This window comes from Microcaecilia unicolor, chromosome 2, assembly GCF_901765095.1.
Source record: "Microcaecilia unicolor chromosome 2, aMicUni1.1, whole genome shotgun sequence".
Classification (NCBI taxonomy): domain Eukaryota; kingdom Metazoa; phylum Chordata; class Amphibia; order Gymnophiona; family Siphonopidae; genus Microcaecilia; species Microcaecilia unicolor.
Genome location: NC_044032.1, coordinates 235,687,401 through 235,714,347, shown reverse-complemented (window position 1 = coordinate 235,714,347; position 26,947 = coordinate 235,687,401). Strand labels below are relative to the sequence as shown.

The following is a 26,947-nucleotide window of genomic DNA, read 5'->3' as shown; positions in this document are numbered from 1 at the left end:
GAGATGTACAGAGCAGGTAAGCAGCTGTTGGCTCCGTCGGTCCCCTGCCCCCTTTGACGCAAACTTCCTGTTCTGGGGCAGGGGACTGGCAGAACTGACAGCCGCGCACCTGCTCCATGTACCTACTTGCTCAGAGGAGGGAGATGCTCCACCCCGGGTGGCATCCATGGTAGGTACATGGCTGCCCCTAAGTCTACATTATCCAGTGGGCTCAGGCTAATGTGAACGCACTAGCTGGATAACACTTCCATGCCCACTTCCTACCCATGACATGTCCCCACCCAAAAAATTAACAAAATAAATAGAGTACAATTAGCACACGCTGACAGGCAAAATACAGTAAAATACAGTAAGACTTTTTCCCCATGTTAACCACACGTTAGCACTTAATGCAGTTTAATAAAAAGGTCCATAAATTAAGCATGGATATTCATCGCACTATCTGGATAATGAGTGCTGCGAAAATCTGGGTAGAACGGCAAATGTCCACCACTATCCAAACAGTAGCGATATGCAAACTGTGATCTAGATAGCTATCCAGATAAAATCAGCAATTGTTCTGACCTAACTTAATCCAGCTAGTTATCCAGATAGTGCTAGATTCTATGTATGGTGCCTGAAATTTCTGCGTGGAAAAAACATACACTCAAGCGTATTCTCTATAGTATGCCTAACTTTTAAAGAATAGGCTTAAATTTCTGCGCCACATATAGAATTACACTGAGTGCCTCTCCATGCGAACAAATCTAGTCATGGCCATTTATGCCATGTTTTCCTTGGCATAAATCCCAATACCTAAATTAGGCACAGAGTGGATGTATTCCATAACAATGCGCATAGATTTAAAAACGCCCAGACGCTGCCCACAGCCATGCCCCCTTTTCAACTATGCGACTTAGAATTTACACACACCACATTACAGAATATGCTTAGCGAGTTGTGCGTGTAAATCTTAATGCTAATTAATGCTGATAATTGCTTGTTAACATCCAATTAACAATGCTGATTAGCTAGTTAAACAATTAAGTTACGCACATTGTTATAGAATACGCTTCGATTTCCATGCGGAAATTAAGGTGCGATATACAGAATCCTGGGGAAAGTGGGTTGAACATTGCTGCTCTACAGATAATGTCTTCCTTCACCCACATTCCATACCTTCCAGCACTGTCTGATAGTGCCAAGGCAATCTGGAAGGATACTCAGGGCCCCTTTTACTAAGCCGCGTAAGCGTCTACATGCGCCCAATGTGTGCCAAAATGAACTTACCGCCCAACTACTGCATGGCTCTTGTGGTAATTTCATTTTTGGCGCTCGTCCACTACGTGCGTCTGAAAATATTTTTTATTTCCTGGTGCACGTAGCAGACGCGCCAAGTGGCATCTGACACATGCAGGTCATTACCGCTCAAATTTTTTACCACTAGGTCAATGGCTGGCAGTAAGGTCTGAGACCCAAAATGGATGTGCGACCATTTTGATTTTGTCGAACATCCATTTTCGTGGGGGGGGGGGGGGGGGGGGGGAGGAAGAGGCCTTTTTTACAGGCGCGCTGAAAAATAATTCTGTTCACACCCACAACCCACTCCTACACTACCGCAGGTCACTTTTTACTGCAGCTTAGTAAAAGGACCCCTCAGTGCACTATCTATATAGTGCCACTGAATGTCCACAGATAACTCCAGTCAGTGCTAATAACTGGTTATCGGCAGCCATCATCTAGATCTTTGTTTTCAAATTGGCCCTGAGTTTTTAGCTTTAAGAATTAAATCAAGCCTTAATTAGTAAGATAGTATATAATTTTGCTGGATTCCACAAAATCCTCAAATTGTTCCTATTCAAACAAAGTCTCACAAAGAACGACCATATCTCAAACCAGTCGGCGGGAGGGGGGTCCAGAGCCCGAGGTGGGGGGCACAGTTTAGCCCTCCTCCCCCAACCGCTCCTGCCACTTTGGACCCTCCTCCTGCCACCGACCCCTCTGACCCTCCCCCATCGCTGCCGCCGCCGCAGCCACCAAGTGCCTTTGCTGGCGTGGGTCCCCAACCCCCACCAGCCGAAGTCTTCTCCAGTGCCTTTGCTGATGATCTGTTTCTAACTCCTGACGTCCTGCGTACACGTCCTGTATGTAACCCTGTACAGGACGTGCATGCAGGACATCAAGAGTCAGAAACAGATCATTAGCAAAGGCGCTGGAGTCGACCAGGGTTGAAGAAGACTTCGGCTGGCGGGGGTTGGGGACCCCCGCCAGCAAAGGTACCTGGCAGCGGCAGCAACGGGGGAGGGTCGGCGGCAGGGATGGGGGAGGGTTGGTGGTGGCGGCGGGGGGGGGGGGGGGTCCAAAGTGGTGGGGGTGTCTGCGGCTGAGGGGGTCAAAAATAGAAGGGGGTCAGGGCTTAATCTGTGGGGGCCCATACTGCCATGGCCCCACCTAGATACGCCCCTGTCTCAAACAATTAATTATTACGTGAATTGGTTGTTACTCTATTTACCATTAACTTTTTCTTTCCTTCATGTACAATTTCTCATTCATAATAGATTTTCTAAATGTTAAACATCCATAGCTATCCCAGTACATTTATGATACTGTATTGTACAATTGGATTCTTACAACAAATTACTTTCTTATGCATTATTCTTTGTTATGTATCCTATACTGTTTATTGTAAGTCACATTGAACTCAAACTTGTTTGGGATAATGTGGGATATAAATGTCACAAATAAATAAATAAATAAATAGATAGATAGATAAATAAATAAATAAAAAGAGGCAGAAAATAGAGAAAAGTATTACAATCCATAAGAAAAAGGAGAAAGAGGTAAAAAAAATTTTGAAAAGGAAAAGGAAGTGTGTTCAACAGCCCAGGGTACCAGTAACCACATCCAACCCCGACCGTATTAAAAGGAAAAGAGTATTATGCGTGAAAGGCCCTTCCACCACTCTATGGTATATGTGCCTTTCTGATTTTTTAAATTTGAATTTAGCCAACCAGTTCAGTAAATTTAATGCTAAACCCTAGTCTACATCTTTGCCAGCAGCTACAGCACATCCTTTCTTCTGCTATATTTTCTCCTTTATAAAGATTCTGGAGGTAATATTCAGTAGCAATGGCCAGCAGGCCAGCATTCTTAATTTAAACAACAGCCATGGCATTTACATTAATATGTGCATTCAGCAGTATATTCAGGTCTTGCCTTATTTTCCTGCAATACTTAAGTAATTAGTAGAAATGACAGGGTTAATATCCAGCATTATTTAACAGGGTCTATATCTAGCATTATTTCATAGGGTAGGAGGGCTCGTACCCAGTTCTAATCACACTAACCGGGTGTAACCTGGATTTTCAGTGGCACTGACCTAAATATTGCCAGGGTGATCCATAGGCACAGCCTGGGCAGCACAATGAGTTTTCTGGGCACCACTGATATTTAGCAGCGGTACTGAGATAGGTATCCAGTCAACTTAGGGGACCTTTTACTACAGGGTTGGCTTATGGCAACAGGTTTGCCACGCACTAATCTGGAACTAACACTGGGCTAAGTGTGAACCATTTCTGGTGCTACAAAAAGAATTTCTATTTTTGTAGCACTGGTGCTTACCTGGCGGTAATCAGGAAGCGCCATGCACTGCCCAGTTAACAACAGGTTAGCATGGGAGCCCTTATTGCCACCTCAATCAGTGGTGCAGGGGCGTAGCTAGGTGGGGCCACAAGGGCATGTGCCCCCACAGATTTAGCCCTAGCCTCCTCTACTTTTTACCCCCCCCCCCAGCCACTTTCAACCCCCCTCCTGCCGCCGACCCTCCCCCACTGCTGCCAGGTACCTTTGCTAGCGGGGGTCCTGACTGACGTCCTGCATGCATGTTACGTGCAGGACGTGTATGCAGGACGTCAGTCAGGACTCACAGCACAGATCAGCGAATGCGCCAGAGAACGGTGCTGAAGAAGACTATGGCTGGTGGGGGCTGGGGACTCCCGCCAGCAAAGGTACCTGGTGGTTGCGGCAGCGGGGGAGGGTCGGCAGCGGCAGGGGAGGGTGGCGGCTGGGGGAGGCGTGCTAAAATGTGCCCCCCACCTTGTGATCTGAAACCCCCTCCCGCCGAGGTCTGGCTACGCCCCTGCAGTGGTGGTAAGTACTCCCCCCTGAAATGGCCGCACAACAAGTGGTTCACTTACTTCAAGGCCATTTCTTTCTGAGAAAAAAAGACAGCCTTTGACCCACTGCGGTAAAAGGGGGCCTCAGCACGTATCAAAAACACATGCTGAGACTAGCACAAGCCCCTTTTTACTGCAGTTTGGTAAAAGGACCCCTTAGTACAGTCCTAGGTTAAGTAGGATCTGGATACCACATCTGAATAACGGCAATACCCGGGTAACACCTGCAGACCACTTAATACCCTAATATTCATATTTGTGTGCATCTTTCATGTGAAAGAGTAATTTTAGAAAATCTTATACAGTAAAACTACATATAGAAACTACTACTGTACAAAATTTGCCACAATAGATAGAGAGATAGGTAGAATTATATGTAAGTAGTGATTCCACATAAACTTTTATACATGCATAAAAAAGGTCTTCCCAAGGGTGGACTTGGGCAAAATTTGGAATTTATCCATGTACTTTGTTTGATTAGCTTTCAAAGGTAACCTTTCTTCTTCAGATCTGAAATAAGCAAATGTTGACAAATATCAGAATATAGAAGTGAAACACAAAATCATTCCAATGACAGTCTCACAGGTAAAGAGAGGGGTAGGTAAGGTAAGAAACAGGGGGAGCTGGGTAGGTGAGAGACAGGGAGTGGCTTTGCCACTCTCTTATCAGAAATCCATCTCTCCCTGTCTCTCACCCACCCTGTCCTCCCTGTTTCTCACCTAACACACACCACCAGTGGCGTTCCTAGGGGGGCTGGCACCCGGTGCGGATCGCCGATGCGCCCTGTCCCCCCCCCCGGGTGCAGCGCCCCCCCCGATGCAGCGCGGACCCCCCTCTCCCGGTGAAACGACACCCCCGCGAAGGAACCCCCTCCCCCCGCCGGATGCACGCCGCCGGGGGGGGGTGCCGCGCGCGCCTTTCCTCTGTTGTTCGATGCTTCTTCTCTGCCCCGGAACAGGAACTAACCTGTTCTGTGGCAGAGAAGAAGCATCGAACAACGGAGGGCAGGCGCCCGTGGCATCCCCCCCCGGCGGCGTGCACCCGGGGCGGACCGCACCCACCGCCCCCCCCCCTAGGAACGCCACTGCACACCACCCTCTTCCTGTGAGACTGCCATTGGAATGCTTTTGCATTTCACTTATATATTCTGATATTTGTCAACATTTGCTGATTTCCGATCTGAAGAAGAAGGGTTACCTTCGAAAGCTAATCAAAAGATGTATTGTTAGTCCAATAAAAAAGGTACCATCTTATTTTCTTTTCCATGTTTTGATTTATTTTTATTACCTTTAAAAGTGAACTAACGCGATTAACACACCACTTTACTCACATATACTGTGTAAAATGCAAAGGATACTTGCCTAGGTTGAGGAGTGAAACTATGCACACCCAAGGATATTGTCAAATTCACATGCCTAGCTTTCTACGGGAAAAATCTATCAGCTGAAAGAAACAAATGCAAGTGACCAAGCATACTTTGTAACTCAAGGCAAAACTATGCATGTGCTTTTGTTTTGAGAATTAGTGTAAAGCCAATAAGTAACAAGTAAGCACCATCTTTGTCCCAATACAGACTCAGTGCCCACTTTTCACCCTCTTATTAAAACCTATTGTCAAAAAATGCATAATTAGCACATTGTTCCAGTGATTTAATTGTTGTGCCATTGCCAGAGGTTCAACTATTCTATTAAATGACGCAGATCAGTGGCATGGCAAAAATGTTAGGATGGGATGGACTTCCTAGGACTGTTATGCACTCAAGCCAAAAAAAATAAGGATCCAATGAATATTGCCAGTAGATGAGATAATGTTTACTTATGACACAAGTGATGAAATTGTGCCTTGGCTGTCCTTGACATGCTTTTCATTATGACTGTAACTGCAGAATTCACTGTACAGATTTTTCAGATTTCTACTTAATTCTGTCAGATTTGGCAGCATTCAGATTAGGCGCCTTTTTAGTAAAGGATTTCCCTTATCTGCCCTTTATTTTAGAAGCATTCCTACATACAAATGGCAGCATTTAAATGTCTGGAGAGGCCTAGACATTTAAATGTCATTTCAAAACAAGGGGAGACATTCACATGTGGAGAAGCTGAGTGTTTAGATGGCAAGGGGATATGGATACGGTGGATAGAGATGAGCCTACAATACAGACATGGAATCGATATTTCACAAAAGGAATCCCACATATGTATAGACCTTGGCATTTACAGTGTCCTGAGGCATGTCCGAGTGCCTGCTGTAGATGCAGCTGTATGTATCTATTTCTATAATTTCCCCAATTCCCCCTGTCTGTTGTGAAGGCATCAGTACTCACTGATGCCCATTCTCCCCACCACCACCACCATTCTCACACACAGCATAGACACTCTCCCTTGAAGCAGACCCTGCCACAATACAGATACCCCAAGAGATGGACCCCCCTATGAAACAGACCACCCCAGGATGATGAATCTTCCTAACATGAAGACCCCCCATGGCACAGCCCCCTCTGAGGATAAAGACACCCCTATGGCACACCACCCCCTGTTTAAGCCATCCCCAGCATATGCCCCCATATGTTGGCAACAGTGCAAAATGTGGAAGTTTCTCTGAAGCCAAACACACACTGTGGTACAACCTAATTAAATCCTCCTCTCCCCAGATCCCCCTACCTCTCAGTGTGTGCTTATTAAGGATCCCTGGTGTCTAGAGGAGCTGGAGCAATGTCCACTTGCTCCTGCCTTGAGATTCAGGCCATCCAAAATGGCTGCCATGACCTCTAGTGGTAATATCATGGTATTACTACTAGGGGTCAGATTTTCAAATGCCCATATATGGAAGCCTCAACCCTAACTTAAATAACTCAAGGTTACCACCGTAGGTCTCAGTAGCTATTTTGGATGGCTCACACTTTGAAATGGAAACAGGTGGACATTGCTCCTGTCCCACTAGACACCAGGGAGCTTCAGGAAGCCAAGGGAGTAGGTTGGGGGTGGAGCTTCTGGGGGGACATATGAATAGGGGGACACTTGGTTATTGACCACATGTGGGGGCCTTCTCTGGAGGGGGCGTATCACTGGGGGTTCTTCATTCTGGCCAGGTGTCTAAGTCAAAGGAGTGTCTGTGGAAGCAAACAAAAGAGCAGATCACTAGGTGCTATTAATAAGACTTTATTGGAGAAATAAACACCCGACACAGACTGTGTTTCGCCCACAAGCTTGGTATTTCTGTTGGGCAGCCTTTCTGTCCGTAATAAGCTCGTTCCTGCTTGGTTTGTTTAGTTTCCCTTTACTCAGTGTTAACCCTTTATCTGCAGAGCTTGGTATTTGCCTTCTGTGAGCGCTGCCAGTTTTGTCTGTTACCCTTCCCTTTGTGTCACTGGCTGGCGCTGTGTGCATTGCTTGAGCTCCAGTCCCTTCGGGGACCCCTCGTTGTTCTTTTCCCTTCCCTAGTTTATGATTCCATTCCAGTTTGGCCTTGTGGCCCATATGCTTGGACTCTGTACAAGTGGGTTCCGGATCGGCCTTGCAGCCCACCTGAGTGGTCTATCTCCCTTTACTCGTGGAGCTTGATGATTGTCCTGAGTGTGGGGGGCTTTGTGGCCCGTGGTATTGCTTAGCACCTGTTTGGTCTACCCTAGGCCTTGGCCAAGGTCCTTCCTAAGCCTCAGCCTAGGCACAAGGGCTCATGATCAGATTAACAGTAGTGGAAGGAGTTCTCTGAAGAAGAGAGCAAGTAGGCTGAGGGAGGAGAGTGAGGCGAGTGTAACAGCCTCTAAGGACCCAAGACCTAGCTTCTGTTACTCCTCAGGTGACTCAAGAGGATGTGGCCACTCCTACTGCATTCTCCATTTGTAGATGGCAACCTTCCAGGAGCCGGTAATGTGGAGATTTGATAAACAAATGGAATGCTTCTTTGCTTGTCACAATGCTGCAGCTTCAGCACCATCAGTATAAATGTAAAGAGACATCCAGCCAGTCCTTGAAACTCACGCACTGCCTCAGAGTCAATCTCTGCCACACTGCTGTTGATCTCTGGTGCATTGGGAGAGGAAGATTCACAAAGGCATCAGAGATCCTCACTGCCTTGATGTCTATGCCTAAGACCTGACTCCAGTGTCAGTAGACCCAGGCTTCTCCTTTGAATTACTTTTTCTGGGTCTGACTCTGGGTGCTCCCAGGATTCTGATAGAGAACCAGATGTTTTATCTGAAGAGGTTTCAACTAGCTTACCATCGGACCCCATCTCCCCCACATGAGAAAAGAAAGTCCCCACTAAAGAGCTCTCATTCACTGATTTTGTAAGGGAAATGAATGATACTATTCCATTTAAGTTAGAGACAGAGAGGGAAACAGGACAGAGTCCACCAGAAGGTCCTAGAGATTTAAAGTGAAGAAGCTTTCCATCTTGTGACGGAAGGTCCCTAGACTCTTTTTCCTGTCCCACAAAAAAAAACGGAATACTTTTCCACATTTGTCTGAATTAGGCTTTAAAAGTACCATTAGGGGACACCTTAGTATGACTGCTACTTATCATCAGCATGTAGAAAGGAAACCCATTTGTTTGGCCTTTATTTGTTCAATTCATGTGGGGCTTGCTTTATCAAAGCCTTCTCCAGTGTCATAGGACTTCAATGTGGTATTAACCTAAATGATAAAAGCTCTCTTGAGCAGCTCAATACCTATGAACTGAAGTTCCTGACCTGGAAGGTCTTATTTTTGGTGATGGCGACTTCAATGTGCAGAGTGAGTAAGCTCCAGTTTCTAGTAACTTGTTCAGCTTACACCAAATTCTTTAACAACAGGATAGTACTGCATACTCATCCCAAGTTTCTCCCTTAGGTAGTGTTGGATTTTAATCTTAACTAGTCTATCATCTCAAAATTATTTCTCAGGCTTTCGTTCTCACAAAGGTAACAGCATAGTGCACACATTGGGCTTCTATTTGAAGCAGACTAAAGCCCAAACAACTTTTTCCTTCTCTATCTATCTATCTATCTATCTATCTATCTATCTATCTATAATTTTATTGAATTAATTTATGAATAACAACAAGAAAAAAACATAGTCCAAAAGATATCCATAATTAGCCTAGAACATAATTGCCATACTGGGTCAGACTGAAGGTCCATCTATCCTAATATCCTGCTTCTAACAGAGGCCAATTTAGGTCATAAGTCCTTGATAGAACCCCAAGGGTAGCAAGATTCATTCTACCAACCCCAGGAATAAGTAGCGGATTTCCCCCATGTCTACCTTAAAAGCGGTTTATGGATTTTTTTCTCAAGGAACTTGTCCAAACATATTTATTCATTTATTTTTGTCCAAACCTCTTCTTAAACTCAGATATGCTGCTTTTACAACATCCTCTGGCACTAGCTAGGCCCAACGACATAAATCTCACCTGTTTCTTTATAAAAAAAAAACCTCTCATGCTAGAAAGAATCATAAACCACATATTTTACATTACTATGAACAGCATTTTAGTAAGGACGTCCAAATCAGAATAAGGATGCCCAGGTCAGTATGTCACTGGTAGTGCTAATATTTTAGAATAGGATTTGCCAGCATACAGCCTGCTCTAAGATATATGAGAAATGAAAATCCATGTGCTGGTTACGTCCAATATAAACATTCATTTTACAAAATGAAATGGCCAAACTATGAATGGACATCATTGTGGCAACATAGGAACATCCATGTTGTAAAACACCCTGGAGGAGTAGCTTAATAGAGCAGTGGGCTGAACAACTGGGGCCCCTAGTTCAAATCCCACTGCAGTTCCTTGTTATTTTTTTTAGTTTTTTAAATTGTGAGTCCTCCAGGGACAGAAAAATAGTGCGTGCACCTGAATGCACACCACTTCAACAGCCTTTGGGCTCACAAGTGGTATATAAGAAATCAATTAAGAAAAAAAAAAACAATTTAGTACCATGATTGTCCATAGTTCCTGAAACTTTCCAGTTTCACATTTGGGTGGGGGGGGGGGGGGAGTAGAAACCACTGAGGGATTCTCTTTGTGCATCCTCAACAGGAGGTGCAAAGTGCCTCTGTGCTAACTGCCAGAGATGGCCCAAGGCAAGACGTAGCCTGAGGCAGGGCTGAGATGCTGCCGTGCCCCCCCACCAGGCCAAATTCTGGCATCTCCCCCTTCCTTCCTCCACCCCGTTCCCCAAGTTTAATTCTTTCTTCATGTTTCAAAAGCCGGCAGCAGCAACGATTCCCATATGCTGCCCTTCCGCCAGCACCGGCCTCTTCTCTACTGCGGCTGCCTCTGAGGAAACAGGAAGTTACATCAGAGAGGCAGGCACAATAAAGAGAAGAGGTGGGTGCCAGTGGCAGGGCAACATATGGGAATCGCTGCTGCCACCAGCTTTTTGGAACATGAAAAAGAAGGTAAACTCGGGGAACAGGGTGGAGGAAGCAAGGGAAAGATGCTGCTCCCGAAAGAGAAGAGTGATGCCTGAGGCCCCCGCCACAGGTGGCCTAATGGTTGGGCTGCCCCTGTTAACTGCAACGAAATTTAAGCATCTAGTGCAGTTTTCAGTGCGGTTATTGCAGCGGGCAAGCTGGGTACACTCCTACCAATTACTTCACAGCTTTTGCAGTTAGCACATTTAAATTTTTGCAAAAACAGAGTGCACTTTAGTAAAAGACCCCCTTAGTGGTACTTACTGATTATCATGGTACTCAATTACCACAGTTCAGTGCATACCGAGGTAATGGAAGTGTGTTAAAACTATTAATTAAAGTGCATTTGAACACATTTTGGAGGACATTTTAGAAGGCTAAAATCTAAAATTGCGTATTTAAGTAAGCACACTGACAATAAAACACTCATATATGTGTGGTGTACAGGCATTTTCAGGGTGAAGGTTACTTTTTAGCGCTGCTAAGGGGCCTCTAAATGTATTATGCTAGCCCAATAAAAATATGTCAATTTATGTTCTTTAGGGTTTTTTGTTGGTGGTGGTGGCAGTTTCCCTTCTTGATCTCGCTCCACTGTACTATACTTTTTAGAAATACCTATGTTAGACCATTAGTCACTACTTACTTCACAGCAGTTAAAATTATTTAAGTTTTATTATCAGCCTTTGCCTGCTTTTAGGTAAGTTTAATTCATGATACTGTTTAAATCAGTTATGAAGTCAAATTATTAAGATTCTACTGTTATTGTTACGATGTAAGCCTCATTGAACCAAACACGTTTTGGAAAATGCGGGGATACAAAAAAAACGAATAAATAAAAATATATACAGGAAACTGTTAAAAACCTACTAAGAGAATTGTAATTTAGAAGAAGAATCCAATAAAGCAATAAAGCAGCTAAAGATCTCTGTTTTTCACAATTACCTCTAATACAAACTGCAACTAGTGAAAGAGCATTTGGATCTGCCACAACGTAATACGGTTTATTTGTAATGATGTAGTAAACAGTAAATCATGCTGCTTCCTATACTGATAATAGGTTTGCTCAAGCAACCTGGCTTGGGACAGCCAGAATGTGCAGCCAAATAACTTACAATGACACCTACCTCATAAACACACTTAATTGTGCAAGAAGCATTCAGCAGATATGAGCCATCCCTAGAGACACAATCTTCTGTACCAAAGTGACAGATACCTTGCTGCAGCTCTAGCTGGGGTTAAAACAAGTTTCCAAGTAGTTAAAAATTAGATTTGTCAATGCGGCAAGCAGTTTGATCTTTGATCTTTTTCTTAGCTCTATAATTTTCGCTTAGTCCCTTTGAAAAAAAAATTTTTTTGAATGCAGCCATATCTTCCTGTGACGCTTACCAAACATCTTTTATTCAGTTGCATGAACTGAAAAGAGCAGCTTCTCAAAACCTAGAATGGATGTAATCCGTTAATGCCTATCAAGTGTAATATTTCTTCTCTCCACCTCCACCCCCCCTCCAAAAAAGGTCTGTCTTTAAACACCTGCTATTTGGTTATGGATTTGCTGTGACAAGTAGATCTGAAGATGTGCATTCGTTAACATACATTCAGGGCTGGGTTCAGTAAATTGCACCCTTAGGGGCCTTTTTATTAAGCCACGTTAAAAAAATGGCCTGCGGTAGTGTGGGTGCAAGTTTTGGGCACGTGCTGGGCCATTTTTTACCGTGTCTAGGAAAAAGGGCCTTTTTTAAAGGTGCCAAAAACGGACGTGTGCTGAAATTAAAGCCAGCGTGCGTACACTTTCGGCCTGAGACCTTCCCACCACCCATTGACCTAGTGGTAAGGTCTCATGTTCTACCCGGGCAGTAAGCATGCAGTGTGTGCTAACTGCTGTTTACTGCTGGGTAGGCACGCTGCAGTCAAAAATAGAAAATATTTTCTACCGCATGTTTTCAGCATACGCCAAATTCATAACTATCGCCCGGCTCAAGCGCTAGCTGGATGGTAGCGCTGATTTGGTCTGCGCTGTATGTGCATAGTCCCTTACGCAGCTTAGTAAAAAGGCCTCAAAGTTAGGCATAAAAAAAAAAATCAGCGCTAAACACTATTCAATAAGGGTCACCTAACTTTATGCACCAGATTTACGCCAGCTGAAATCTGGTTTCATTCTGGTGCCCAACTTAAGCATGGAAATGGCAGCATTCTGTAACAGTGCATCCACCTGTTGGAAACACCCTAACCCACCCATGCCCTTCCCAAGGACACACCTCCTTTTCAGTTGCACATGAGAAGTAGATACGAATCGCGCATAGGCAGTTGCATGCACATCTTCAAATTATTGCCAATTAATGACAATAATTGATTGTTAGCTCTGAATTATTGGCTATTAATGGCTCATTAAGGGATCTTTTACCAAGCTGCGTGAAATACTTCTACTACTACTTAACATTTCTAAAGCGCTACTAGGGTTACGCAGCGCTGTACAGTTTAACAAAGAAGGACAGTACGTCTTCCAGATTCACCGATATTTCTTTCAGTTGCTACTCAAGTTTATCATCAAAAACGGTTGAAGCCTTTGTGGGAGACACTTGCCACCACTAGTAAGAGAACTGAAAGAAACCTGATCTAGTGATAACAACAGAGGTCTAACAAAAAAAATTTGAAACATCCTTTTACCTATCTTGAATGCTGCTGGTCATATTTCCCAAACCTTTAATGGAAGAAACAACTAACTATGTGCAAATGTTTCTCAGTTTAAGAAGTACTTGAAGGCTCACTATTATGTGAAGGCATTTTTGGAATGATAGTGGAGGACATTAGTCACTGCCATTTGGACTGTCTGAATTTTATTAGGTTTATTGTAAGTTTTTATGGTTTTACTATCCAGCTTTTTTTCGAAAGAGAAAGACGCCCATATTTTGACCCAAATTGGGAGATAGGCGTCTTTCTCCCGTGGGTGTCCAAATTGGTATAATCAAAAGCCGATTTTGGGCGTCTTCAACTGCAATCTGTTGCGGAAATGGCCAAAGTAGACGGGGGCATGTCGGAGGTGTGGTGAAGGCAGGACTGGGGTGTGTTTATTGGCCGAGGAGAGATGGGCGTCCTTGGCCGATAACGATAAAAGAAAGGTGTTTTTAGCGTGAATTTGGGTCACCTTTTTTGGACCCTTTTTTTTCACGAACAAGTCCCAAAAAAGTGGCCACCGGAGGGAATCGGGGATGACCACCCCTGACTCCCCCAGTGGTCACTAACACCCTCCCACCCAAAAAAAAACAACTTTAACAACTTTTTTTCCAGCCTGTATGCTAGCCTCAAATGTCATACCTAGCTCCATCACAGCAGTATGCAGGTCCCTGGAGCAGTTGTTAGTGGGTGCAGTGAACTTCAGCCAGGTGGACCCAGGCCTATCCCCCCCCCCCCCCCACCTGTCACACTTGTGGTGGTAAATGGGAGCGCTCCAAACCGCCCACAAAACCCACTGTACCCACATGTAGGTGCCCCCCTTCATCCATAAGGGCTATGGTAATGGTGTAGAGTTGTGGGCAGGTGGTTTTGGGGGGAATTTGGGGGGCTCAGCACCCAAAGGAAGGGAGCTATGGACTTCAGAGGTAGTTAACTGTTTATTTTAAATTGTTGCAAGTGCCCCCTAGGGTGCCCGGTTGGTGTCCTGGCATGTGAGGGGGCTAGTGCACTATGAATCCTGGCCCCTCCCATGAACCAATGCCTTGGATTTGGTTGTTTTTGAGCTGGCGCCTTTGGTTTCCATTATCGCTGAAAAACGAAACCGCCCAGCTCAAATCCGCACAAATCCGATGCATTTGGCTGGCACAAACCGTATTATCGGAAAAAAGATGGACGCCCATTATTTTCGAAAATAGGGTTTGTCCCGCCCCTTCATGTACCCGTTCTCGGAGATAGACGCCCATGTAGATGGGCGTTCGCGTTCGATTATGCCCTTCCACGTCTGTTAATTATTGTCACCTGCTTTAGTTAAAGCAGGATATAAATATAAAAATAAATAAATAAATAGCTAGTCACACATAAGAAGGCAGTATGCTCCTGCATTAATTTTTTGCAGATCTCACGCTAATGGAAAAATTAGCGCGGGACCTGCAAAAAGAAAAAAGCTCTATTTTATGCATCATTGAAAAGGGTTTAACATGCAGGAAAGTCTCACATTAAAACATGCTAAGCCCATTTTTTAACGCTCTTGTGAAAAGGCATGAAGACTTACAAAATCAAGACATTTGCTTTCTTAATTGTAATTACTTTTTTATACATCTCTAATTGTTCTTCCATGATGAAAGTATAGAGTATGTTGTATAGATCAATGAAACAATGTCCAGTAGGAATGATCATAAACGAGGAAAATCAAATGGAACAAGGTATCCTTTATTTAAGATTAATTTAAATTTTCAAAACATCTACTCCTGAAGGACTCAACATGAGCCATATTTTGATGTAATTGCCTGCATCTAGAGTCCAATGAACACAAGGAATTTTATACTTTGGTTATGTTTTTACTCATTGCTTTTATAGTTTCTTGTGTTTATTGGACTCCTGATGTAGGCAATTATGCCAAAACATGGCCCGTGTCAAGTCCTTCAGAAATTGATTCACCTCAAATAAAGGATACCTTGTTCCACTTGATTTCTCTCCTTCATGGTAACTCCTACTGGACATTGTTTCGCTTTGCTGAAATGTGGGGAATTTGTTCTTCTTCTGTGCCTATATAGATCAGTGAAACATACTCCTACTTTAATGCATTTGGAATTTTATATTTTAGACTACAGAACATGGTGGCAGGGTGTAAAGACTTTTACAAGCTACTGTCTACCTGTTATTCAGCCAGTGATAGGCAGCACTTTTAATGTCCGCTGCTGGCGTTAAACCCAGATATTCAGTGCCAGGTCATATCTGGCCACCGGCATTGACTATTTGATATTTTGTTTAGCTGCTACAATTTAACCGGTTAAGGTGATATTCAGCACCTGCCCATTTAAGTTAAACTGGACAAAGATAGGCCTGCTATTTATGCAGCCTGATTTAACTGGTTATCTTGTGTTTTGCCTAACCACATATGTCCTGCGGTAGTTGCTAACAATGAATATTCAGCAGAGATAACCTGTTAAGTCCCGCTGATTTTCACAGTTAGCCTCAAACAAGCTATTTAACCAGTCAGTGGCTGTTTCTGTCCGGTTAAATAGCTTTAAATATTAGCCGTTGTATATATAAATGGGCTTAATAGGTATTGTTTATTACAGTGGTGTAGCCAAGGGTGGGCCCAGGCCCACCCACTTTGGGCTCAGGCCCACCCAGTAGCAGCACACCTATGATGTGGCTGGCAGGGCTCCCCAAGCCCCACCAGCCAAAAACTCACAACTGTCTCACCTGCATACCTTGTAAACAGCAGATCTTTGCCTGCAGCGAGCAGTGACTGATACATACTATTCACACTGGCCCCACAGCCTTCCCTCTGATGTATTCCCACCTATGCATAAACAGGAAGTTGCATCAGAGGGAAGGCTGTGGGGCCAGCATGAGCAGTGTGTATTAGTTGCTGCTCACTGCCAATGAAAATCTGCTATTTAAAAGGTATGAGGGGGATGTTTGAAAGACCACATGGCTTGCAGGCGAGAGAGGGAGAGACCAAATCACTTGTGGGACAGGGCGGAGTTCTGCCCACCCATCTTGGGCCCAGGCCCACCCAAAATTGGATTTCTGGCTACGCCCCTGTTTTATTAGGATTACCAGTGAAAGTACTAATATCTAAGCAAGTTCACCAATTCCATGTAAGGCAGAAATATTAACTATAACTCTGGAGGTAAACTATGTTAACTCTCCTTCCAGGGTCTCCCGTCCTTTGAACACTTCTCTTTCTCTGTGTCCACCATCCAACTTCTTTCTGCATCTCTTATCTGTCCTATCCAGCATTTCAAAAGAATGTGCACTCTTTTCCAAGAGTGCACTCATTTAAATCAGTACACATGTGTGAACCATTGTGCTTGCATGAACCATCGAGAAAAGAGTGCATGCTCCTTTTAGAAGAGTATGCGTTCAACAACTTCGCTCCCATGACAACAAAATGGCCAAATGAAAATTAATAAAATGAACATTCCTAAAAATGAGACCAGAAGCAGCATGAAATGAACATTTTCTGGTTGCCCCATCCCTAGTAAGATACTTCTGTATTAATATTCCAAATATCACTTATTGTTGAGAATGAGAGAGTAGAGTAACAGACCTTATGCAGTGCATCTGAAGCTGAAGTTGTAAAAAAAAAAAAAAAATACTGCAGCAACAGTTTAATACAAGTATAACCACAATCTTGCACAGGAGAAACACTATCAGAATTTTGTTTTCTAAAATGCTTGGTACAGACAGCTCAAAGTTAACATAAAGAGTTGCATTTCTTATAGTAGTTCTGAGAAAAAAAAATAAGACAAGACCTTGCATCTGATGGAGGTATACTCAGGTGTGATAAATTTGTAGGCCTCTGGAAACTTGGCATAATCTGGTTACATGCTGTTGAGGCCTGGTTTCCAGGAGGTGAAAGAGGTCCCAGTTGCTGAACCATCATAGGACTGCTGGTGACTACCAAGTTGTTGGAACTGCCTTTTCCAGTGGATTTGCATGGATGCCCATAGCCAGCCCCACCTAAAAACAAATGAAATTGGTTAGTTTTTACATAACTTATACAAAAGAAAATGAAACAACCATACACAGTGAAATCAAGCAAGTTGATTGGGAAGCTCGCCAGGTGCCCTTGGCCTGGATTGGCCGCTGTCGTGGACAGGATGCTGGGCTCGATGGGCCCTTGGTCTTTTCCCAGCATGGCATTACTTATGTACTTAAAATAATGAGCTAAAAGCTCATATAGAGGGGCATAATCGAATGGGGATGACCATCTCTAAGGGTGTCCATCTCTAAGGACGTTCCGGCGAAGGGGCGGGGAAACCCGTATTATCGAAACAAGATGGACGTCCATCTTTCGTTTCAATAATACGGTTGGGGAACCCCAAATCTCAACATTTAGGTAGACCTTAGAGATGGTCATCCCTGGTTTTCGGCCATAATGGAAATCGAGGACGCCCATCTCAGAAATGACCAAATCCAAGCCATTTGGTCGTGGGAAGAGCCTGCATTCGTAGTGCACTGGTCCTCTTCACATGCCAGGACACCAACCGGGTACCCTAGGGGGCACTGCAGTGGACTTCACAAATTGCTCCCAGGTGCATACCTCCCTTTCCTTCGGTGTTGAGCCCCCCAACCCCCCCCCCCCCAAACCCTCTCCCCACAACTGTACACCACTACCATAACCCTTAGGGATGAAGGGGGCACCTACATGTGGGTACAGTGGCTTTCATGTGGGTTTTGGAGGGCTCACATTTACCACCACAAGTGTAACAGGTGTGGGGGGGGGGGATGGGCCTGGGTCTGCCTGCCTGAAGTGCACTGTACCCACTAAAAACTGCTCCAGGGACCTGCATACTGCTGTGATGGAGCTGAGTATGACATTTGAGGCTGGCACAGAGGCTGGAAAAAATGTTTTTTAATTTTTTTCTTAGGGTGGGAAGGGGTTGGTGACCACTGGGGGAGTAAAGGGAGGTCATCCCCGATTCCCTCCGTTGGTCATCTGGTCAGTTCGGACAACTTTTTGAGGCTTGGTCGTGAAAAAAAGGGACCAAGTAAAGTCGACCAAATGCTCGTGAGGGACGCCTTCTTTTTTCCATTATCGGCCGAGGACGCCCATCTCTTAACCACGCCCCTCTCCCGCCTTCGGTACACTGCCGATACTCCCCCGTGAAATTTGGTCATCTCCGTGATGGAAAGCAGTTGAGGATGCAAAAAATCAGCTTTTGATTATGCCGATTTGGCCAACCTCAGGAGAAGGACGCCCATCTCCCGATTTGTGCCTGAAGATGGGCATCCTTCCCTTTCGATAATAAGCTGGATAGTCAGCAAACCTTGAAAACAGAGCGTAAGAAAATAATAAGGGATAAAAGTAGCAGATGCTATATCAGCTAAACCTTAAAAATAATTTAACAGAAGTGAATCACATGGCTGGTGGACAAATAGAAAAACAATACTTAAAGAAAGCTACCTCTAACAATGCATCTACATTTATGCAAATCAACACCAAAAGGTAACAAAATGCAAAAACCTTCCTGATTTATACAGCTGATTCGTGCGAAATAAAATTCTACAGTAGATTATAAATATCTCCTTGAGATGGATTGCCACATAAAGACTGCGCTGTTTACTTACTTTATAGAAGCATGAAAACATTATTAAACAATATTGCTAATATTTAATTCTAATATCCTATGATGAACCACATTTCAGAATATCATTCAGCAATATGATCAATCGCTAATTTATCCTGTGTACAGATCATCGGGTTAAACAAGTCTGTAGTGTTCTGCTCGTTGTGACATATGTATGCTGCAGCATTAACCTTTAAAAGAATCTTTAAAAGAACCCACTGAGAGCTAAAACTTCTATCAAAAAGTATAAAAATGTAACTGTAAAACTTACCAAAACCAATTAAGGATAAATCATCAGCGAGGAGCAGAAAGTGTGTCATTGCACACTGGTGTCCCCAAATTGGTGCCAAACAGGAGCCGCATACATGTGTGTTACAATATAAAAGGAAAGAAGCGGGGCTTATGCCCATGCATCATTTAACATGACACCAAACCCAAAACAATTTTTGTTAAAAAAAAAGAGAAATAACAAAGACTGCTGGCAGATGTCTCAGCATCTAGCAGCACACACACACGGTGGATAAATAACCAGTTATTATAGAGATGCCCCATGCATATTGAAAAACCCTTTTTAAAAAATTCCTAAGTAAACGAAAGCTGTGCTGCTGAAATTGTAAACCAGCGCCTGTACTTTATAGACTGCTAAGAACAATCATTTGTACCAATACATGGAAACTTGCACAGTGTGCAAAATATCTAACAAGCAAAAATCTGCTGATTGGCATGTCAAACGTTTTTCACAAGTTATAAACCAATCCATGCACTGCTCTGCCCCTGACAGCTAGCATAGGTGAACACAATGTGGAAAAGATACCTAGATGTGCTTCAAGACTCCTATTTGGTAACCATAATGTACAGCCCCTCAGAATACTCATAGAAGCAAGATGGTTTGATATCCACTATAAAAATTATGTATTATAATCTGAAAAAATCCAAAAATGAAATGAATCAAAAATGTATATATGAAAAAACTTTCTGAATAAAAAACTACAATTTTCTTTATAAAAAACTTCAAAACGAACATGATCCCAGTCATTTTATCATATTCCAGAGGGAAGCGAGGTCAAATACACTTAACCACTGATGAAGTACATAGACAATCCCAGTATTACACTAATGGTTAGAATGATCAATGATTGAGAATAGTTAAATAAATATGCAAACTTGCATTTATACATAATAAAGTATATGACATGGATAATTGTTCTAACATACATACAAGGTTAACAGCTGGAGGATAACCGGTTATATAACGCGATATAACCAGCTATCCGCCAATTTTTAAACCGCGATTGGTTGTCATATTTGGCCGTGTCAAACCCTGATATGGAAACCCTCACAGTTGAGGTTGAAAGTCAGTCAAGTAAAAGGGAAGGGGGTGTGGTAAGGAAGGATAGGAGGGGGAAGGGTTAGGGGCATGTACAGGCGGAGGATAGGCAGGATAGCAATAGAAGAGAAAGGAAGGGGATTGGTCAAAGGAAAGGGATGAGGATTGGCGGAAGTGGGAAAGGATAGGATAGAGAGATTTGGTGCTTAAAAAAGTATTAGGTAGTTGGGTTGGACAGGGTGAGGGTGGATTGGGGTAAGTTTTAATGACCCTTCCCAGCCCACCCGATGTGTTTGGTAAGACTGGTGGGTTGGGAAGAGGTTGGGGGGGGGGTGGTTAGAAGGAGGGAGGGGGGAGAGGGTGGAGATTAGTTGGGGGATTGGTAGCAGCTTTTAAGGGGGGTGCCTGTTGGAGGGGTTAAAGAGGCACCTGAGACGCTTAAATGAATATTGTGAAATATATAGAATGGAAAGAACTCGGGGGTGGAACCGCCACGAGTAAGGTGTGGCTTGACGGCACCGTAAGTCACAGGGGTAGAAGGGGTAATGTGGGGAAAGTGAGAGCCAGTTTCATTACCAAATGGCTTAGCACTAGTAAACCGCTCTCAGGGAAGTTAACCTGGTGCTAAAAGGTTTACTAAGAAGAGGTTAAGTGGAGTTGAGTTATTTATTGAATTTTGGTGAATAAAGCTGCAGCCAAATTTTATTCCAAAGAAGGTGTTATTGTGTTATTTAAATATATAAGGAGTTGTGTGATAAATGGACTGACTGATGTGCGAATGTCAATGTTAATATCTTTGGCCTGTTTAAAGATAACCAGTTATGCCTGAATATCAACTTAGCTGGTTATCTTCAACCCAGCCTAAAATAAATCCCACATATTCAGTGCTGGTCACTGGAAATAACCCAGCATTGAATATTCGGGTTCAGCGCGGACCGCAGGAGACAGCCCAGCTATCTCCCGTGGTCCAAATATGGGGACTACTGTGTCCATTTCAAAGATTAATTGCTGCTCTTGTTGAAACAAAATCTCATTTCCACCACGCCATGGTGATTTAATGACCTCAAGTACAACAAAAAAATCCTAAATCAGAAAAAGCGTGGGAGAAATTAAGGCACTGCTGCACTGGGGGGGGGGGGGGGGGGGGCAGCATTATCTCTCTTAATATTGGTTCTATGTTTTATCATCCAAGTTTTGATTTTACATATGGTCTTCCCTATATAGATCAATCAGCAATAATAGCATATACAGTACTTTTGGGATTGCGATCAGATCTGTGCGTGGATGTACAACATTAGTAATTGTCATTGCAAATGGACAAACCGAGCATGAACCATAGAGATAGTGGCCTATTTCTGAAGATTCTGACTGCACGGTGATAGGAGGTGCAACAATTTATTTGATATTCTTTTTTTACACATTTACAAGTATTTCCAAGAATAACTCTTGCAACAGAAAAGATGAAAGCATGAAAAATATTAACCACACACACAAAACAATATTACAAAAAAAGAAATAACTACTCATGAGCCATCATCAGTCCACCATTATCATCATGGGAGCAAGGCACAAATGAAGGGCCCTGTTTACTAAACCACGCTGTAGGCACGCTAGCGTTTATTCCTACGGGTGTCTCTAGCATTAGCGCATGCTAAAAACACTAGTGCACCTTAGTAAACAGGGCCCTTAGGAAATAAAGAACTATAACTGTAGGCAACAAAGACAGAACTTAGGGCATACCTTCATAAATTATGGAGTAGACATTACTGGTAATGCAGATGGTGAAGGAGAAGTTATTACCATCCTACTATTCAGGAACATCTTTAAATGTTTAGGATCAAAGTAAATATATTTAACAGAATTCAATTTAATTACACACTTACAAGGAAAATCCAACCAGAACAAATCTCCTAATTGCAAAACCCTAGAACATAATTTGTAGGAATTGCTGTCGTCTCTTTTGAGTCACTCTAGAAACATCAGGATAAACTCTTATTTTGCAGTTTATAAATGCACACTGTGCAAAATATCTAACAAGCAAAAGTCTTCTGATAGGCACGTCAAAAATGTCAACTCCTCAGAACGTTGAAAAAAAATATTGCAATATTCAGTTCCTATCTGGATTCTAATACAAACTTCACAATCAATGTAGATGGTTTAAGTCCCAAAGTATCATCTTCAATCGTCTGTGTTAGATTCAGTTCCAGTTTATCAAAAGAGACATTTGCTCCTTCCACCACTGGTTGCCTAGAATCCTTATTAACAATGGTGGTGGTTTGCAGGAAGTGTGTGTGTGTGTGTGTGGGGGGGGGGGGGGGGGTATTAAAGCTGCTGCACTGAGGGAGGGGAAGAGAGGAAATTGTTGGACTAGAGTGGACCCTGTGCTTATGACTACTTTTACCCAGTGTTTTTTTTCCCTAGAAAAACAGGGTGCTGGTACTCATACAGGGCCAACCTTAGGGGACGGTGTGACTATCCATGGCTCCATCCCACAGTAGCCACATATCCCTGTTACCAGCAGCAGAACATATAAAAGAGCTAAAATTGTTGCAATTAAATTAATAATGACCCCTGATCCTGTACACGGGCCCATCAAAGTATTTAGTTTTAAAGTAATCTGCCACCGCCTATTTGCTTACTGGTGTTCCTAAATTTGAACATGTTTCTCCTGTTTTAAAAAAATATTACACTGGTTACCAGTAAAATTTCAAATTTTATTTAAAGTTCTTGTGTTGGTCCATCAATGGGTTTATAGTGTAGTACCAAAATATTTTGTTTATGCATTATCCATAATTCAACAATTTACCGGGATATTTAAGACTGTGTTGAAATCAATAACAATTTAAGAGGTCTCTGAAAATATATTTGTTTACAAAAGTTTTTTTTAATGATTAACAAGAACATAAGAATAGCCATACTGGGTCAGAACAATGGTCCCTCTACTACTACTACTAGTACTTGACATTTCTAGCCCGGTATCCTGTTTCCAACAGTGTCCAAGCTAGGTCACAAGTACCTGGCAGAAACTCAAATCATGGCAACACTCCATACTAGCGAGGTAATTACATTTGCTGACGACACAAAGTTATTCAAAGTCGTTAACTCATGACAGGATTGTGAAAAATTACAGAAGGATCTTACGAGACTGGGCGGCTAGATGGCAGATGACATTTAATGTGAGCAAGTGCAAGGTGATGCATGTGGGAAAAGAGAACCCGAATTATAGCTACATCATGCAAGGTTCCACGTTAGGAGTTACGGACCAAGAAAGGGATCTGGGTGTTGTCGTCGATAATACACTGAAACCTTCTGCTCAGTGTGCTGCTGCGGCTAGGAAAGCGAATAGAATGTTGGGTATTATTAGGAAAGGTATGGAAAACAGGTGTGAGGATGTTATAATGCCGTTATATCGCTCTATGGTGCGACCGCACCTTGAGTATTGTGTTCAATTCTGGTCGCCGCATCTCAAGAAAGATATAGTGGAATTGGAAAAGGTGCAGCAAAGGGCGACTAAAATGAAAGCGGGGATGGGACGACTTCCCTATGAAGAAAGACTAAGGAGGCTAGGGCTTTTCAGCTTGGAGAAAAGACGGCTGAGGGGAGACATGATAGAGGTATATAAAATAATGAGTGGAGTGGAACAGGTGGATGTGAAGCGTCTGTTCACGCTTTCCAAAAATACTAGGACTAGGGGGTATGCGATGAAACTACAGTGTAGTAAATTTAAAACAAATAGGAGAAAACTTTTCTTCACCCAACGCGTAATTAAACTCTGTAATTGCCGGAGAACGTGGTGAAGGCGGTTAGCTTGGCAGAGTTTAAAAAGGGGTTAGACGGTTTCCTAAAGGACAAGTCCATAAACCACTACTAAATGGGCTTGGGAAAAAGCCACAATTCTAGGAATAACATGTATAGAATGTTTGTATGTTTGGGAAGCTTGCCAGGTGCCCTTGGCCTGGATTGGCCGCTGTCATGGACAGGATGCTGGGCTCGATGGACCCTTGGTCTTTTCCCAGTGTGGCATTACTTATGTACTTATGTAAATCCCAGGGCAAGCAGTTGCTTCCCATGTCTGTCTCAATAACAGACTATGGACATTTCCTCCAGGAACTTGTCTAAACCTTTTTTAAACCCAGATCGCTAACCGCTGCTACTACATCCTCCGGAATAGAGTTCCAGAGCTTAACTATTTGTTGAGTGAAAAAATATTTCCTCCTATTTGTATTTGATTGATGTTTTATTATAGGGCAAATCTATTCCTGATGATAAGATTTCATTTCTGATCTGTATGTCATATTTTATGAATGCGTTTACTGTAACATAGTCTGTTAAAACTGGGATTTAAATATGAAAATAAATTAATAAGTAAACAGTGGGTGCAGAGCAGAACCAGGACATTTCCGCATACAACTCACCATACAAAATTGGTGTCATCTCAATAACAGCAACATAAACCCTCTCCAGCACCAGGTATCTTGTAAAGTAATTAAAAGCCACTCAGAACTTACTGAACAAATCTACCATTTCATAACAGTACCAACTTCCCAAATCTCACACAAGAATATACCTAGGAAAACATCGCACAGTAAATATTGCAATGAGCCCTAGAACATACACCAACCGGGAAACTGAACAAGTTAAATTGCTACAGATCGCTACTCAGACACTTGGTCACATGTGCAGAGTAGAGAGAGCCCCTCTTTAAATAGAGGAAAAAATTAACCTGAGATCCCAAACATCCAGATTCTGCATGCAGTGCAATACCAGGAAAACAGTTTCCTCCCTTACAGTGCAAAATAAAGACAACAGATGTAAATTCTCAAATTGGATATATTCCAAACACTCAATATGAAAATTAATTTATTTTTCTACTTTTGTTGTTTATTCATTTTTTTTTCTGTTCATCCACGTCCCTGTCTATGGTTCTGATTCTCGCTATCTGTGCTCTTAACTCAGGGGTTCTTTTACTAAGCTGTGGAAAAAAGGGCCCTGCGCTGGCGGTGGGGGCTGTTTTTCCCATGCGTCAGGGCCCTTTTTCCCGCAGCCAGTAAAACCCCCCAAAAATGGCCACACGCTGAGATAACTTTCACTGTGTAGCCATGCGGTGGGGATCCCTTACCACCACCCACTGAGGTGGCAATAGGGACTCCGGTGCTAACCCAGTGATAACTGGGCAGTGCACAGTGATACCCGATTACAGCCGGGTTACCACCACGCTAGCAATTTCCGGGGGGTTTCTTTTTCCCCCCGAAATGGCGCATGCTTGGGGTCGGGACCACCGCCGGCGGCTGCGTTGAGCTGGCGGTAATCCCAAAAGAACAAATGGTAATCCCGCATAGGGCTTATCACCACTCTGTAAAAGGACCACTCAGTTTTCAGGGCCTCATATCCATTTGCTATTTTTTCTCTCCTCCTTACTTCATCACTTCCTGCTCTTTGTCCATCTTTATTGGCACTTATCTTTCACATTCAGCTTTCTTCCATTTTTCTGTCTGTTTCTCAATTCTAATTTTCCATCTGTTCCCTTCACTCCATCCATGTGCGGCATATCCTCTCTCACTCTTTCCTTCCGTTTTTCTCCATCCATGTACATCTCCATCCCTCAGGACTGGTTAAAAGCCAGATCCTCCAGATCTCCTATATACCTTCTACAGTGGGGTCTGCGGAGGATCCAGCTGTTACTTATGTGCTGCCACAGATCCTCTGCAGCCTTGGACATGAGGCTCTAAGTTGCCCTGTTCTGTTCTGTTCTGGATCTTCTGCTGCCCAAGGCCACCGAGAGGAGGGGGGCAAAATTCCCCCGGGTCCGGCCTCCAAGGGGGGCCTGCCTGGTGCTGGCATGGCTCAAATGGCTGATTGCGCTATCGTGTTAACTTTACTCTGCTGGCCACAGGTCCTTCTTCCTGCCTCCTGTGTGAAGTACTTCCTGTTTGGATAGGGTTACCATATTTGGTCCCCCCAAAAAGAGGACACATGCCCACCCCACGCCACACCCCCACCCCGCCCCCTGTCACATATCGTCTCACCCCTTTCACCCCCTGCCCCTGTCACACCCCCCTAAGTGTGTCCTAGCCTTCCCTACTGCTCTGGTGGTCTATTGACCTTTTCGGAGCAGGAAAGAGCCCCCTCTTCTTTCCTGCCCAGAGCGCTGCCCTGCATTCAGTTCCCCTTGCAATGCTGAGTGCTGACGGTCCTGGTGCCGATTCAAAATGGCCACCGAGAGTTGACACGGAAAGCAAGTAAGCATGGGCCCTGGAGGGGTGGGCATGTGCAGGCCTGGGGGTGCATGTGGGTGGGGGTGTTTTCCCCAGGTCCGGCTTTGTCTCTCGGCAACCCTGCTGCTGCCTTGGTTTAACCTGGATCCTGTGCTGTCTCGACTGGATCTTGTGGATGCCCTGGATTCTCTGCTGCCTCAGACCTCCCCAGATCCAGTGGCTACTGTGGCCACTTATCCACCCTGTCCTGCTCTGCTTTGGCAGGGCATACCTTGTCCAGGAGCTCCAGGTTTTGTTTTTTACATTAAAGTTGGTTCCAGGGGTCTCCTCTGGATCCAACTTTAATATTAAGAAAAAAATGACAAAAGTAAAGACACATCCAGGGCAGATGGAAGCAACAGTGAATTTTGGGCAAAGCAAGGCAAGTTGGAGCCCCATGTACAAGGCAGCAGAGGATCTAGGGCAGTGCATAAGTAAAAGCCAGATCCTCTATGAACTTGACTGGAGAAGATATAGAGTGGATCCAGTGGACCTGAAAGATCCATCTTTGCCTATTTTCTCCATCCATGTGCACTTTTTCCCATCTCTTCTCTTCCCCTCC

The 26,947-nt window shown here is 43.7% G+C and overlaps 1 protein-coding gene across 5 annotated transcripts in view; it reads right to left on the bottom strand.

Annotated features, from left to right (window-relative positions):
• The window catches only part of GLIS3 (GLIS family zinc finger 3), a 680,540-nt gene that overhangs the window by 525,293 nt on the left and 128,300 nt on the right, over positions 1–26,947 (bottom strand). For all 5 annotated transcript variants that reach the window (XM_030193810.1, XM_030193813.1, XM_030193814.1 and 2 more), the window contains exon 3: positions 16,987–17,194. In XM_030193810.1, the coding sequence (XP_030049670.1) occupies positions 16,987–17,194 (208 nt within the window). The remainder of the gene's footprint in view (positions 1–16,986; positions 17,195–26,947) is intronic.